Source organism: Sebastes umbrosus, chromosome 15, assembly GCF_015220745.1.
Source record: "Sebastes umbrosus isolate fSebUmb1 chromosome 15, fSebUmb1.pri, whole genome shotgun sequence".
NCBI lineage: Eukaryota > Metazoa > Chordata > Actinopteri > Perciformes > Sebastidae > Sebastes > Sebastes umbrosus.
The window spans coordinates 4,572,838-4,590,333 of record NC_051283.1 but is presented as its reverse complement, the minus strand read 5'-3'; the positions used below and the strand labels follow the sequence as shown (position 1 = coordinate 4,590,333).

Genomic DNA, 17,496 nt, shown 5'->3' with positions numbered 1-17,496 from the left:
TTTTTTTTTTAAGTTATTTTTTTTCCATTTTTTTATTGAGAGGACAGTGGATAGAGTCTTGGAAAGGGGGGAGAGAGAGAGAGAGTGGATGCGGAAAGAGCCACAGGCCAGATTCAAACCCGGGCCGCCGCGGTCAGGACCAAGCCTTGTTACATGGACGCCCGCTCTACCAACTGAGCTAACCCAGGCACCATATTAAAACAAATGTAAACAAAAAATCACGTTATATGAATTAAATTATTAATAAAATGTATAAGGAAACAATTTTTGCCTATCAGTAAATAAAATAAACAGACAAACAAGATTTTTATACCCTATATCAGTTATATTTCAATGCCATTTTATTTTTCTGTAGTATGGATAACAAGAAGCAGTACAGTGTTCAGGATGCACTGGCAGTCATCCAGGGAGACGGCAGTGAGTTTGAGGGTTGTGAAGGTAGCTCAGATGAAGACCCTGAAGACCCTAATTACACTCCCATAAACAACAACATGGAGAATGATGAGTCAAGTGAGTCTGGTGATTCAGACTGTAATGAATCAGGTGATTTAGATGAAGTACCTCAACCAAAGATGAACCCTGGGCAACAAACTACAACTGACCAAGGAAAAAAACTGTTTTCTTGTAGAAAGAAACCTTTCTAAACCCTTGAGTGCAAATTCGAAGGACAGAGTGTCACACCCCCCGACAATCTTCATACTCCCCTGGAGTATTTCAGGAAGTTCATCACAGCAGAAATTCTTGAGTTACTGAAGGAGCAAACAAATTTGTACAGTGTGCAAAAATCTGCACATCACAGCAATGTAAACACCACTGTTAAGGAGCTGGAAATATTGATTGGCCTCTACCTGCACATGGGTCTTTGCCAACTGCCGGGAAATCGAGCTTACTGGGAAAATGACACAAGGTATGCCATGGTGGCTGACAACATGTCACACAACCGTTTTCAGACCCTGCTGGCATCTCTACACTTCACTGATAACACTGATTTTTGTCAAACAGGCAAGAAGGGGATAAGTGCTGGAAGATCCGTCCATGGCTTGATAAGTTTTGCAAACCATGCCTGGAGATCACCCCAGAAGAGCACAACTCTATTGATGAGCAAATGGTGTCTTTCAGAGGGACTAACAGCCCAAAGAGGCAGTATGTCAAGGGCAAGCCCCACCCTTGGGGATTGAAAATTTGGGGCCGCTGCACATCCTCTGGAATCCTCTGTGATTTTGCGGTCTATGAAGGTGGCACTGGGAAAAAAAACTCACTTGGTATGGGAGGTGACATTGTGGTCAAGCTGTGTGAAACTCTCCCATCAAACCAAAACTACAAAGTATTTTTGGAAAACTTGTTTTCTTCAGCACCACTGGTGCTCGAGCTTCTTCAGTGTCAGATCTACTTTGTAGGAACACTCCGCAGCAATCGCTTGACTGGTTATCAGCTTGAAGATGACAAAAGTCTTGCCAAGAGAGGCAGAGGATCTGTTGATGCCAGGGTGGAGAAAGAGGAATGCATGGCCATTGTCAAGTTGTAGATCTGTTACCCTGATCTCATCCTACTGTGCAGTTGAACCTCAAGACAAAGCTTAACGCTGGAGCAAATCAGACAAAGCATTTGTGGAAGTCAACAGGCCACACATTGTGAAGGAGTACAACATATTCGTGGGGGGAGTAGACCTCATAGATGCATGCGTTGCAAGGTACAAGTACCACATGAGGTCACGGAGGTGGTACCTCTACCTGTTCTGGCAAACCAAAATGCTAGGCCTTGTTAACGCATGGCTGATCTACCGCCGTGACTGTAAACTACTTGGTGTCCACAAGCCACTGAAACAAAGGAGCTTCCAGGCTGAGGTTGCAATTAGCCTTATTCTCCTGCATTCACAAAGTGGCCGTCCATCACTCCACGCCACATCTTCACCACCACCTCCCAAGAGAGTTTGTGTTGGAGTTCCAGATGATGTTCGTGTGGACCAGGTTGCACACTGGCCTGTGAAATGTGACAAGCGTGGCCGTTGCAAATTCTGAAAAATCAATGCAACCACCACCCTCTGTGAGAAATGCGATGTGTGTCTTTGCTTCACTGAGGAAAGAAATTGTTTCAAATATTTCCATTTGGCCTAGGCTAAACTGCCACACATGCTGATAACAATGGTTCAAACATGGTGCTAAGGATACCAAAGGTTTTGTTTCTACAATATGTGTTTTATCAAGTTTACTACATCAGTCTGTTGCTCAGTTTTCTACAGCTACGGTAATTGGTTGAGAAGACCTCCAATATGAGGCAGTCTTATTTATTTTTATTCAGTTTGCAAATTTTTGTGTTGTAAAACAAATCAGAAAACATATTTTGTTGTTAAACCTAAGAAGTAAAGTTATAATTTTGTGGAAATGCAAATAAAAAGACAAGTTTTTGTTACCAAACACAAAAAGACTGTCAGGCTGATTTATTTTCAAATGAGGAAAACATTTACCATTTTTACCAATGTGACGTATATGTAACTTTTCAGATCTTTGACACTAAGGGGTGGTATTTTGAAAAATATCAGAAATGTGTTCTATGTGGTCTATTTAGTCTGTATTATGTCCCCCATAATTTTCCTTGAAGGAGAAATGGGTCCGGGTTCTTATGGGTTAAAAAAACTGCATGTGATTATCATAAAGTGTGCATGTGTAAGGTCAAGGGACCCCTTTGAAAATCGCCATGGCAGTTTTTCCTTGCCAAAATTTAGCGTAACTTTGCAGCGTTATTTATGGTTGGTAGCAATGGATTCCTTAGATTTAGATCACTCAGTGCAACAACTTCTTAAAGAGGTTAAGGGGTTAACAGATAATAGGACATCTTCACCACAGAGACACACACACATTGGCTCAGTGTGATTATACTGTAAGCTATGTCTCACCTCAGAGGGAGGAAACATTTCACCAGTAAAAAGTTACATATGAACATAAACATACTGTACCTCCCGTTTGGTTTAAGCGCTGCTTCAGGCTGTCCAACTTGGCTCTGAAGAACTGCTGGTGACCTAAACAATGCTGAGAATACCACTCCAGGTGTTGTGGGTCATCCTTTAATAGTTTCCTCATCCAGTCCTGTTTGGGTTCTGGGGTCTTGATGTTGCTGTCACAGTAACCCCCCAGCACTTCATCGATCATCGCAGCACCAACAAACTCTGGGAAGTTTGGGACTCCAGAAGTTGCGGTAGTAAACATTTTCAGGGAGTGTTTAACTGCAGGACAAAGAAGGTTTTGAATCGGATTTTAAACATTTTTGAGGGGGTGATTGATTAACCCATTTGTGCCCGCGACTGAAATTTTGAGTTTTGGACTTGCCTCAGCACAAATTTGAAGAAATTTTCAAAATCGGTCAAACCGTTTGGCTGATAAGTGAGTTTTTCTTATCATACTAAATATAGTCTTTGGGCACATGGGCCTACTGGTTTTGCACTCCTTTATATTTGAGGTAAAAACAGTAGTCACGTGACCTCAGATGAAATATACAGTAGTATGATAAGAAAATGGCTGTATCTCAGAAACTACAAAGGGCACAATCAAGTATTTGGTATCTATGAACTCATACAACGTTGAATATCAAAGATATGCACACATATGCCGTGTAAAAAGTGTGGTATTGTTAGATACTTGCCCAAAGTATGTCCGTACCACTTTTCAAAACTTTTGACCGATCAGAACAAATGTGTCCTTATCATACTAAATATAGTCTTTGGGCACAAATGGGTTAATTGGTTGTCAGTTCCCCAAAAAGGAGAATTTTAAAATATGTTGAATTACTCTGAGCTACAAAAGAATATGTTATAGACCCATTCTCATTACTAATAGATAGATAGATAGATAGATAGATAGATAGATAGATAGATGTGCTTAATTGATCCCAAATTGGGAAATTATTGTGTTACAGCAGCAGAGTATCCAGGCAATGCACAATTAACACTAGAGGTAATATCTATAGTATACTCAATATAAAGAATATATTAAAATACACTATAAATATACCAGACTACTACAACTAGCTTAGAAAACATAAGATGTGAACATAGAATAACAATAACATGCTACAACAGCAAAGTGTGTAATGAAATATTATGTATTAACAGTGTGCAAGTTACAATTTTGTTTTAAAATACAATTAAATGAGGTATATATATATATATATATATATATATATATATATATAAATACAATTAAATGAGGTATATATATATGTATATATATACCTCATTTAATTTAATTTTAAAACAAAATTGTAACTTGCACACTTTGCACCTCTATTTTCAAAGAGGAGCTGAGCTTGAGGAAGACACAGAGAGGGAGATTTATTATATTTATATTTATATTATTGTAGGCCTGCTAACAGCAGAGATTTACTCTTTTACAGTTGATAGAATTGTTATTAAGGAAACCTAGTAAATGTGTTGGAATTGCTGTAATATATAATTTTGATTTAATTATGTCATACTACATAAACAATAATATTGGGGGATAGTATGTCCTCTCTATGATCACAGCATTTCCCACATCACAGAGGTTATGTCTCCTAGCAACAGTCAAGGTTTCCTCTATCACATTTATGACGACGTTATTAATATATTATTGCCTAAACTAAGGCATATATACGGTTTATGTGTCGTTCTGTGACACAATGGTGTGTAGGTCTATATAAAAACTGTAAAGAAGATTCCATATCCTTTCATGCATTTTCTACCTCAGTTTATGTGGTTTGAATATCTATGCCTTAGTTTATATCCTTAATTATCATTTTGCTAAGTGCATTTCTACTGGCTGAGTAGCCTGTCAATCAATCCTTCGTAGCAGAGATAACTCGTCTCCTTTTTCTGTTGCTCCAGAGAGTATGTATTTACTCTGTCAAAAATGCTCCGTTTTAGTGCATTTCAACAGAATTGCAACAGAATTGCAACAGAATTGCAACAGAATTGCGTTGCCTGGCAACAGTTTGGGTCCATGTTTACTTCCTGTCAGCTGATGTCATTTACATACACTGCAACCAGAAATAAACTGGGACACATTTAGAATGTTTACGTTTAAAACCGTGTGATGGTCAAAATATTGTATATTTGTGACATCACAAATGGACAGAAATCCTAACGGCTTGTTTCAAACAAACAATTTCTGAATACGGGCTGTGTGTGTATTTCTCTGTATATTGAGCGCTTCGATACTTTCATAGTATTTATAAAGCACTTAAACCTGCTTTATAATATAAAAGACATGAAAATTTCACTTTTTACAATATGTGACCTTTACAGCGTCGGCGTTAGGGACGGGCCACGGGGGTCCAGGCCCGTCCAAAAAGGTCACTGTGCCCCCTCAGCTGAATTCTCTCCTTACAAAAATTGAAACTGAAATAACAGCTAAGCTATTTATCAAATTAAGTCATTCAGTTTGGTAATGGAAGGACTTAACACTGCAATGCAAAGTAAAGCACAAAACAGTGATAGTTTTGCATTAAACAACTAGAACATGTACTTGGGCTTGATTACATTGTTTTCTATTGGAGTGTCCTAACTGGCTGCGAACAACAGGTGCTGCACAGCGCGGCTTGACGTTTTGTCTGAACTTCTATCGGATACAAGGTTCCTATTTTTTCCTGTCACTCATATTGAGAGGAACGGCAGATTAGTTTAGATAAAATGAGCCGAGAAAACCGGGTCAGTTGTCCTGGATGTAAATGAAGATATGAACTTGATTACTGACACTTTCAGCACAGACATTGACGCTCGCGGTTATATGTAATAAAGTTCACTAGTGAAACTTTATTACAAGCTACCTGTCAAAAAATACAACAGCCACCTCACTAATGGTTCAAATAAAACACGAACACACAGCACAAAGAGGCAACTATGGAAACTCTGGGAAATATGAGCCGTCACTACAATATTCCAGTAAGAAGCCTCGTTTTGATCCGCTCTGTTTGCGTGACGCAGGGCGTGCCTGAGGAGTTATCTGTAGCCTCCAGTACCTCCTCATTTCAAAACAGAAACTAAAATAAGGTGGCAGCTGGCTGGAGAAGATCACTAGATAACAACCTACTTGCTCTTGTATCTTGTATCTTGTATCTTGTATCTTGCTATCGTATGTTATTGCCAGTAAATATCAGGTGGTTACGTCTCCAGCTCCAGTCTGATCTGGAGCTCACAGCTGATATGTTCCTGGTTTGTTTACATGATGTAACCGAAGTGCAGATTTAACGTATTCAGTAGACAGAGAGCGTCAGATGCGCGATGCAGCGCAACAGTCGGACGCTCGCATCCAGTTAGGACACGGTGTTAGTTTATAACCTGTTTTTGTGGACATAACAGCATGTGTGTGCGTGCGCATAAGTGGCAGTATGTATACACCTCTCTGTCACTTAATTTCTTTCATGAAACATGATAATGTTAAAGATACACTTAATAAAGACTATATGAGGTGAAAAAAAAAATGCCCCCCCCCCATCCCCCTGTCAAGCCTGATTGCCTGTCCGCCCCTAACACTCTGGCGCCGACCCTGGACCTTTAAGTTGTTACATGAGGGATGCATAATTGTTAGCCGTGCTCGTTACAGAGTTAGCTCTGTATTTACTGTGTTTTATGTTTCATGCCATGCGTAGCAATGCTGTACGTAGTGTTTCGGAGTGAAATGGTGATGTTTACATGTCTAGAGGGCGTTCCTAACGAGGCACTGCTCTCGTGTGCCGTTCATTGCACACAGACAAGCAGCAAGTGTAGTACTAGATAAGAGGGGCGCTGCCCAGTAGAACCATGTGTTCATAAGAGATAGCGCATAAGAGATATTATTTGAATTTATTAGCTATAATGTTGTTTGTCCTGTTATTTGACAGCACTGTTTAAGAGTATTAAGGATCACAGTATATCCTGTATATGGTAGTAATGTTAGTTATATGGGGAAATTATTAAAAATTAAAGTCCTTTATTTCTACGGTTACAGAACCACACACTAACGGAAACTATGGTGCACCATGCGTGAAGTTTACAATAAAATTCACTGAAGACAAATCCATCTCAAGAGCATTTTTACTGATGTCCCACAGTTATTCCCCTATCCTACCAGCAAAGTAGTAGTCAAGAGCAGGTCACCTTGTCCGATTTATTGTGACATTATTGTAAGTTCAGTGTGACAAAGTGAAAGTGGTTCCTTAATGTCGCACTATAAAGTGACTAAATCAAACAAGTTTTGCAGCAACAAGAATAACAAGAAATAACGGTGAGAGTCACAATATGATCTTACCTGTAGATGCAACGTGACAGAAGAGGAGCAAGTTGAGCAAAATGAGTAACTTCATCTTGATTTGAGTAGAAAGAGAGAGAGAGAGCTTCAGCCAGCCGACTAGCAGATATTTCGAAATGGGTCAGGTTCCTGGAGGGAGGGAGTTATGACGTCCAGTTGAGGGGCTGATATTATCAACGGCTAATAAGCGAGATCAATTTTTCTGAAAGATCAAATTCTTTTGAAATTTACTCTCTTTAAAAGAATTATAATTATTATAACCTTATTTTTTTTTTAACTTAATATCCACAAAAAAATATATTAAGCAAAATGTCACAGTTTCCTTGTAGTTCGCTCTAATTTGCAGTTTTCAGTAGCTTTCACTGTCGTCTACTTAAAGTGGGACATTATAACACTTTTAGTTATGACAACTTTAAATCAAGTATTAATACATGACATAATGTTACCCAAAGTACAACATCTTTAAACAAGAACAAAAAGCATGCATGACAACTCCATGTAAATAAAGTTAAAATAAAAATAAAAGTTAAAAATAAAAAATAAATTATAAAAAATATCCATTTATAACGGTGTATGTGCATCTCAATATCTTCACATTATTGTAATTGGATGTGTTTCTGTTGTTTGAGGTTTGCAGAATAATAGAGCTAGAATAAAATAAATACCATAATTAACAATCTATGTGCATTATTCCATTATTAATAAATCCAGCAATGAAACTGAGTATTCTGTGAGTATTTATCTGTGTTGAAAAGAGTTGGTGTTGTCGTTAGCCAAAGCCTATGGAGGCAAGATTTATCCCATGATGCATTGGTTTCTTCTTCTTCTTCTTTTTCTTCTTCTTCTTCTTCTTCTTCTTCTTCTTATTGGTTGGCAAGACTGGTTTAGAGACGTGGTAATGACAAGTCATGCTGTTTTCCCTCCCTATTGCTTGAATCAGGTGATTTCTCTTGGATGCATTGGGTCGACTATGTCGATTTTATTTTAAATATTTTTTTTAGATCTACAGTCTTCATGTAGTCATTACAAAATCTGATCCTGTTTAGGATTACGACTACCTGATGTCAGATTATTGCTGATATATATATACATATATATATACAGCATATATAAATAATTTGAAATATTTACAGTATAATACTTACTGTTAGCAGGGTGAAACCCTGAAATACAGATGAGAGAAAACAATGTTAGAAAATGATTCACATTTCAGAATTTATGAAAGCAGAAAAAGAAAAAACACTTTGTGCTTCACTATTACTTGTCAAATAAATGGATTGAGTTACCAGAAGTACCACACTAAATATGCAGGACGAGACTATCACAGATATTTATTTTAATTCATCAGAGGAATAAAAACATCTCTGTTTCTCACCGTTATTGTTCCTCCTCCAGATGAAGAGTCCAGCGATGCAGACCGCCAGCAGCAGCAGCAGCAGCAGCAGTCCTACAACAACTCCAATAACAGGACCAGCAGGGAACCCTGCAGGAGGAACTGGAACCAAAACAGAACATTCACACTTTGGGTTCATTCACACTGTGTGCTGTGTGGTTCTGAAAGTGTTTTCAGTGGTAATGCCTCAGTTCTGGATACATTTCAGTTTGCATGAACATTCAGGAGTGCTGTCAATCATCATTGGTCAAACAAATGTGTAGTAAATAAAAACCTCGACAAAGAGGTTCACAGCTTATCAGGCCAGTTGCTCTGACGTCACACGTCATGAAGATCTTTGACAGACTGGTTGTGCAGCACCTCGAGCCCCTTGTGAGCGACTCCCTGGACCCCCTGCAGTTTGCATACCAGACAAACATCGGTGTGGATGATGCCATCATCTACAGTATCTGCTCCACAGAGTCTACGGACATCTGGAGAGGCCGCACAGCACCGTAAGACTCATGTTCTTCGACTTCTCCAGCGCCTTCAACACCATCCAGCCACACCGGCTAGCTGAGAAGCTCTCAGTGATGCAGGTAGACCATGGCCTGGTGGCCTGGATTATGGACTACCTCACCAGCAGACCACATAATGTCAGACTGAAGGGCAGCCTGTCAGATGTGCTGGTGAGCAACACCGGCACCCCCCAAGGAACTGTGCTGTCACCCTTCCTGTTCACCACCTACACCTCCGACTTCCGCTTCAACAGGGGTAAGTGGCACCCGCAGAAGTTTTCCGATGACTCCTCCATCGTCAGCTGCATCACGGATTACAACGAGGAGGAGTATAGAGCCCTGGTGGAGAACTTCGTAGGGTGGTTTGACAACAATCACCTCCAGCTCAACATTAGAAAGACCAAGGAGCTGGTGGTGGACTTCCGGGGGGCAACAAGAGGCCCCCAACTCCCATCACCATCCGAGGGGAGGAGGTGGAGGTGGTGGACACCTACAAGTTCCTGGGAGTACACATGAACAATAAACTGGACAGGACCGACAACACCGAGGCCCTCTACAGGAAGGGACAGAGCAAACTGTTCTTCCTGAGGAGGCTCAGGCTCTTCAATGTCTGCAATAGGCTGCTGCAGATGTTTTACCAGTCTGTAGTAGCCAGCGTCCTTTTTTTTGCTGTGGCATGTTGGGGGGCAAACACTGATCATGTTTTAAATCTGTAAGGGACCAAGCAGTGAAGCAACGAGGAAACAGGAGTTGTTGAAATAATTTGGGCTTTTTATTCAGCCAAAAAATAACAAAACATTATTAACCAATAATTGAATACCTAGGTCTAACAAAAAAGAGGTTAAAGCAATATAACAATACTTATTCCCACTATTAAACAAGATGTTAACTGAACAAAACTAACCTCCACAATAAAACATGAGGGCATATATATATAGGGCTTAGCCAAACCAAAATAGAACACAAAGGGGTAAACAAGAGGGACACAAAATATAATTAAATACTAAGCAGAACTAACTACAACCAAATCCCCCCCATAACATGGCCGCACATGGTTTGGCCCAGTTTGAGTCCTCATGGCAGCACTTGGTTTGAGTCCTCAGCCACACCCCTATCTCCACCAGGAAGTCATCTCCCCCAACAGCCAACTCAAACAAAGAAACAAATGATTAATATAACAAATAATAATATGTGTAACCTCACAGTGTTAATGTGTGAATCTAAACTATATAAGGTTAAACACAAATAAACAAATATGTGATGTTAATTGTAAAGGTGTAGTTGGCTGCAAATTAAATGAACCTGTGTAGGTAGTAAACTAATGAGATGAGAGAGTGTGAACCGGAATGATATTACCCTGTGTGGCTGTGACCATCACAAATCTATAGGCTACCACTAACACTGCTACTGCAATTACTATTATGTTCATTTTCAGGCACCTTATCAATATCATACTAATAAGAGCAATCAGAATAACAGGCAAATAGTAGTATATAAATAAATAATGGTAACAACAAATATAATAATATTAGTTATGATCTGAATTTATTGAAATAATGGTGATAATATAGCAATTATTAAAAAAACACAAAATATACTAATAGCGTAATTTATAATCATTGGTTTCACACATTACACTGGAAACACTGGCATGTTGCCTTAAGGAGTGTCCACTGTACTTTAAAGTTTACTGAGTACCTAAATTTAGCTGGGCAAAAAGATACCATTTAATTTTAAAAATAATACAAATATTAAAAACAAATGTGTGATTAGTCTGTATTTCATTCCACAAAAAATATCTGAACTGTCATTTTTGTTTTGTATGATAATCTCATTAGAATCAGGGCAGTGTAATTGCATAGCTAACTTGCATCTTTATATCCTGAAATCAACTGTATTTCAATTTTAATAATGATACATTATTTTTAGCTGTTGTATCAGTTTTCAACAGTTACCATAATAATGGAGGTTTATAGTACATTTATATTTAGTTGAACTTGCGTATCTCACACATCTGACAACCACCAACAGGGTTTTGATCGACAGTTGTAAACTTCAGAGATACTAAACAATTCCAAAGTTGAGCCTTTCTGGCATCAGTGCTTCAGATTCTCTAGAAATGCTGGATTGTGCAGTAAATATGTACAGTAGATATGAGCCGAAGACGCAATTATAGACAGGTTGTTAGAAAAATCTCCTTTATCAGAATAATGTTTTTTCTCTCCCCACAACAGTCAGAGGCATCATGTTTCCATGTCTCTGTGGTTCCTCCTCATGGACTGAAGGAAGAATTGAAGTAGTCCAAGTTGGCCAAAAGATGGCGATCACACCAAAATAGTGACGTCACAGTAACCCCTGGCAGACCTGTGGTGATTAACAGCAGTTCTTAACAACAAATAACACATTTCCAAATGGAGTTTCATGATCAAGCAGCACCATCTGTAACTAAAGACAGAAAAAGAGAGATTGTCTGAGTGTTAGATGTTTGTTCATCACATATAATCAAAGCATTATGATTAGAAAACGATTGTGTTTAGCTCTTGCCTCTTGTTGAAGCTACTGTCAGTGGTTTGATGCAACAGACACAACCTCTGTGTTTACCCATAGACATTAAATTCATTGAATACATCTGCTAGATCATATAAGTCTGATGGATCCTGGGTCTGAAATTAATCTTTTTCCTCACCTGCCACTTCAGCAGGTCACTGAACATTTCTACCGGCCACTCAATTATTTTTGTCTGCCACTTCTGAAATCTAGGTAGAACGCTTTAAAATGGTAAACACTGAGTCAGTGGTACCAGACCGTAGAATTATGGAATATATCATGTAACCTTAATTCATGACTACTGTATATTTAATTTAGGCTTTAGAAATGTAATGGAGTAGAAGTGTAAAGTAGCATAAAATGGAAATACTCAAGTAAAGTAGCCTACAAGTACCTCAAAATGGTACTTAAGAAGGCACTACTTGACTAAATGGACTTAGTTACATTTAATTATAATTATAATTATAAGAATAAATCATTATAATTCCACCTCTGCAAATATATCTATATAAAATACAATTTATTCTAAAGCTGTTGTTAAAGCTGATAGACTCTTTTTCCTTCAGACTTTTTGGACCAGGCTACACACACATGTATTTATTTGCAGTGTCAGTCACAGAGAAGCTACATCCTGTTCTCCTCTAGGATGCTCCTGCTATCTAACACAAAATCAACCACGTTGGCTGACCTGAAACGAATCCTGGTTGAGGAATGGAACGCCATCCCACAGCAACGTGTGACCAGGTTGGTGACCAGCATGAGGAGGAGGTGACAGGCTGTTGTGGCTGCATATGGATCTTCCACCACTACTGAGGCTCCTGACGGTGTATTAAATGAATAAAGTGTAAAATAGCCAATATGTCTTGTTTGTTCCTTGTTACTGATAGAGAGTTCAATCATCCAATCCACCAACCAACTCAAAACAAGAGTCAATACCAACAGGAGAATACACTGTTTACCATTGGCAGAGCATTTTGGCAAATTTTTCTTGGGCGCTACCCACGTAATCAGCTGTGCTGCTCATCCCACAAATGCATGATCCTTACAAGTTGGACATCATTGTGAAGGTAAATAAACAGGCTTTCCAACGATGTAAAATACAATGACCAATTAGCATTATAACATCAGAGAAATAATCCACCAAACACAAGTTTCCGAACTTTTTTTTCCCAGTTTGTATTCCCTTTTAATTGCCTAAACTAAAGCATATGTACAGTTAAGGTGTCGTTTTGTGACACAATGGCGTATAGGCCTATATAAAAACAACAGTAGGCTAGTGATATCATTGTAAGTTCAGTGTGACAAACGGTGGTTCCTCGATGACGCACTAAAAAGTGACTCAATCAAACAAGTTTTGCAGCAACAAGAATAACAGGAAAAAACGTTGAGTCACAATAATGAATACTTTTTCTACCACATTCAGCATGTTGTACTCGATTCAGTATTAAATCAGAAACTTGACTTTTTCCATGTGGTTTACTGGAGACAATCCATATGCAGTGGGACTATGTGACCCTAATGTTTGAGTTAAAGATATTCCTAATTTGAATTGATATCATGGAAACTTGGAGAGAGGAAGTAAAGAACAACATTTCCCTCTGCTGGTCTGTTAAAGTGATTACTAAAAAAGAACAACTACAATGTGACAGAAGAGCAGAACTTTGAGGTGTGACATGAGAATAAAAATAAATCTACCTTAGAGCTGCAACGATTAAGCGATTAGTTGTCAACTATAATCGATTAATCAGTTTGAGTAATTTTTGTAAGAAAAAAAACATTCTCTGATTCCAGCTTCTTAAATGTGAATATTTTCCGGTTTCTTTATTCCTCTATGACAGTAAACTGAATATCTTTGAGTTGTGGACAAAACAAGACATCTGAGGACATCATCTTGGGCTTTGGGAAACACTGATCGACATTTTTCACCAATTTCTGACATTTTATAGACCAAACAACTAATCGAGAAAATAATCGACAATGAAAATAATTGTTAGTTGCAGCCCTACTGTAATCTATCTAGATCTCTCCTCACAGACTATGAATGAAAAAACTACACCATTCAGGTTTTGTTGTACAAAGGTGGAAAGTAATTTATTACATTTACTTAAGTACCTAAGTACAGTTTTGAGGTACATACTGTGGTTCAATCCTCGGCTGCTCTGGTCACATGTCGATGTGTCCTTGAGCAAGGCACTTAACCCAAATTGCTCCCGAAGGCATAGCCACCGGTGTGTGAATGAGTATTTAGATTAGATCCTGATGGGCAAAGTTGGAACCTCAGCAGCCTCTGCCATCAGTGTGTGAATGTGTGTGTGAACGGGTGAATGCTGACATGTAGTGTAAAGAGCTTTGAGTGGTCGGAAGACTAGAAAAGTGCTATATAATTGCAAGTCCATCCGAATACATCTTCTCTCCTTCTGTATGGCAGCCAATCAGATGAGCAGCTCTCATTAGAGAGATTTATTAAATGAGTTTGGGTGGTTTTCTTTACCCAAATGAAGGGTAGAGAACGCAATTTGTTGTACAGATTGTAAAGTCCTCTGAGACGATAAGTTGTGGAGTTCAGCATCCTCTTCTATGTTCACTGCCCCGCTGTCAACACAAGTAGTAAATAAAGTGAAATCTTGTCATATTGGTGTCCACATTATGCTGGACGTTTGTTTTTATGGTGAACAGGATATTAGTTGCTCACCCACAAGGGGAAAAAATATATAATTGTATATAATGTGAAATATGTCACAGTATAATACTTACTGTTAGCAGGGCGAAACCCTGAAATACAGATAAGAGAAAACAATGTTGGAAAATGATTCACATTTCATTTTGGGCTTCACTATCACTTGTCAAATAAATGGATTGAGTTACCAGAAGCACCACACTAAATATGCAGGACGAGACTATCACAGGTATTTATTTGAATTCATCAGAGGAATAAAAACATCTCTGTTCCTCACCGTTATTGTTCCTCCTCCAGATGAAGAGTCCAGCGATGCAGACCGCCAGCAGCAGCAGCAGCAGTCCTACAACAACTCCAATAACAGGACCAGCAGGGAACCCTGCAGGAGGAACTGGAACCAAACAGAACATTCACACTTTGGGTTCATTCACACTGTGTGCTGCGAAATATTTCGATGTGGGTCAGAAGCTTGGACCTTGGTTGACTGAGGTGCGGATCCGCCCTCAGAGGCCTGTACTACGAAGCAGGATTTGGGGTTAGTGAGATAACTTCAGGGTTAATTCTTCGGGGTTTTCCGTCCTACAAAGATGGATCAATTCTTACCGGGTTAGATCGCCAAAAACTGATGCTGAACAGATAACCTGCTCCAGAGCAGGTTATGTTCCAGATAAGAGATCAACTTCTATAAAAACACCTCCTACTGACCAATCAGAGCTCAGTGCGGTGATTGTATGATAATATTACACACAAAGGAAGAAGTTACAGTCATAATCAGGCTATAAACAACACAGTTTAAACTGACAAATGCAGGAAGGACAGATGGGGGCTAGGGGGGGGGCTCAGCTGAAAGAAGGTTCAAATAGTCATACACTCCATAATGGAGTCACAGGGTATACAGACATGTAATCTATTCATCCATTGCTCTCTTAAAATATATTTATAACTACACGACTATATCTGACTTTTGAGTGTTCCGTTAAATTAATAAATCCCTTTAATTTGGCAGCTTCAACTGTGTTACTTTTAGTCTGGATTAAGTGTTTAACTTAATCTTCCTTTTATAAAATGTGCCGCTCTGCCTGTCTGTCTGCAAGTTTGTGGACTTGTCTGTGTTTGGTATGGAAGTTTTTATTGGTCAGATGCTGCAAACACCACCCCGTTCATGTGAACGCGCTCACAGCCAGACTGAGAAACCCTGGGTTGATTTACCGAGTTGATAACCAGCGTCGTAGGACCGCTTAGTGGGATCTCAGTTGTTAGGGTTAGTGAAGCCAGGGGCCTGTTTCACAAAGCAGAATAAAGATATCCAGGATAAGAGAGAAAGCGATGGTTGACCTAGTCTAGTCAGTTCATCCTGGTTTAATAGGTTTCATGAAGGCCAAGCCAGGCTGAAGAGGAGCGAATAGGTTGAGCCAGGTGGAAGTAATTCAGATAGATGCGCATTCACTACTTTCCTCAACAGACCACAAGGTCGATCACAGATTTACTGATGCTGAAATGGAGTAAAAGTGTTCCGCATACTTTAAACCCAGTGAGAAACAGCTTTTAATGGAAGATTACGAGGAAGTTAAACATATAATATGTAGAAAAGGAGACACGGCTGTCGGCTGCTGTAATAAAACAGCGAGATAAAAAGGTGGCAGACAATAGTGGAGCGACTCAATGCGTAAGTAGCCTAAAAATAGCCCATAACGTTACATTCACTCACCACTGCTGTTAACTGAAACCGTCATAATCAAACCATTCAAGGAGTTACTGTCACTTCGCTTTAAAAGTGAGCGGTGGAAGTTAATATATTATTAAGGAAGTTTACCATGAAGATTAATTACAACCCCTAATCCACAATGATAGAATACGACGATACTATATATATATATATATATATATATATATAAAACAATGATTAATACATTATGTTACATACTGTACATGCTTACAGTGTGCACTGGAATGATCACTTACTTCTCTTTCTAATTTCCACAATGTATTTTTATCTCCAGATCTCAGTCCAAGTCCTGCAGGTTTTTTTTGTGGTTTTAAATGTTGATTCTTTTAATAAATCACTTTTTTCATTGATAATTGCACCTCTGCAAACTATATTTGCTTTTTAAGTGTGTGCTATATGCCTACAGGCATCTGACTGTTTGTCAGTTCTTTAAAACACATTAATTAGCACAGCAGGAATTGTGCATGGTCTGTCCCATTACTACCATAAATGATGTGCCGGAGGAGGCATCACAATTATGATCATCATCATAATAATCATAATGATGAATTACTTAAATTTAAGATGAAGCACAAGTGCACAACTACAGCTCGCATCATTAGACCATTAAAGGCAATACAAAGTTATACATATTTGCTCAAAATAAGAAAATTAATTATGGAGCCCCCCTCCTCCATCATCCTGTGGTGTGTTCCATTGCGCCTGATGGTACGTGTCCACTGGGGTGTTTTTTATCGAGAGGGGACGCGCCGCTTCCCAGCATTGGACGCTTGGTGTGCTGCCATCATGGATGTATAAAGAGAACTGGATACAGCATTGGAGGCAGGGCCCTGTTCATTCCTATGGAAGTTGATCGGTGGTGCATGAAGCCTAAATGGCTCGACTTCCGTCTGGAAAAGTACCCGGATCTTGGGCAGTTGGACTATGGATGGGACATGTGCAGTAGCGTCCGCTCGGTCTCATGACTCGGTCACGGTGTCCCAACATCACACTGTCGTCACGGCTTGAGCTCCAGCCTCGGTCTGGGTCTCATTCACATGAACGGAGGAAGGGAAATAACTCTGGATTCAGCTATTAGTGCGTTTAAGTGCTTAAAAACGTCTTTTTAAAAATAAGGACTATTAGAGTGTTCGTACTAGGAAGTTGATTCACCAAAAAAAAAATTATCCGCTGAGTTACCGACATCTCTTTCCCAATGTAAGTCTATGGGAAAAAGTATTTTTGGGCCCAATGGCACCACATGACTGACACGGAAGTTGCAGTACCGCTGTTTGGCCACTACGAAAGTCCGGATCGAAGAACGGCGCACTTCCTGGGTTCTTGGCTGCCACTAGACACAACATACTCGGCACCTGATTGGACGAACGCCTTTTCTCCGTTTGCTGCTGCTCCCAGCTTTC

General features: G+C 39.3%; 2 protein-coding genes across 11 annotated transcripts in view; both read right to left on the bottom strand.

Annotated features, from left to right (window-relative positions):
* LOC119502692 (major histocompatibility complex class I-related gene protein-like) overlaps nt 1-17,496 on the bottom strand; it is a 167,807-nt gene that overhangs the window by 82,966 nt on the left and 67,345 nt on the right. The gene's annotated exons all lie outside the window — the stretch shown is intronic.
* Nucleotides 1-17,496, bottom strand: part of LOC119502689 (major histocompatibility complex class I-related gene protein-like) — a 94,969-nt gene that overhangs the window by 38,593 nt on the left and 38,880 nt on the right. For 3 of the 8 annotated variants that reach the window (XM_037793806.1, XM_037793807.1, XM_037793808.1), the window contains exon 3: nt 2,954-3,220. The exons of 3 other annotated variants lie outside the window; for them this stretch is intronic. In XM_037793806.1, the coding sequence (XP_037649734.1) occupies nt 2,954-3,220 (267 nt within the window). Of the gene's footprint in view, nt 1-2,953; nt 3,221-7,256; nt 7,382-14,114; nt 14,286-17,496 lie in introns of those variants that run through there. 2 more of the 8 variants (XM_037793809.1, XM_037793811.1) reach the window with 2 other exon arrangements.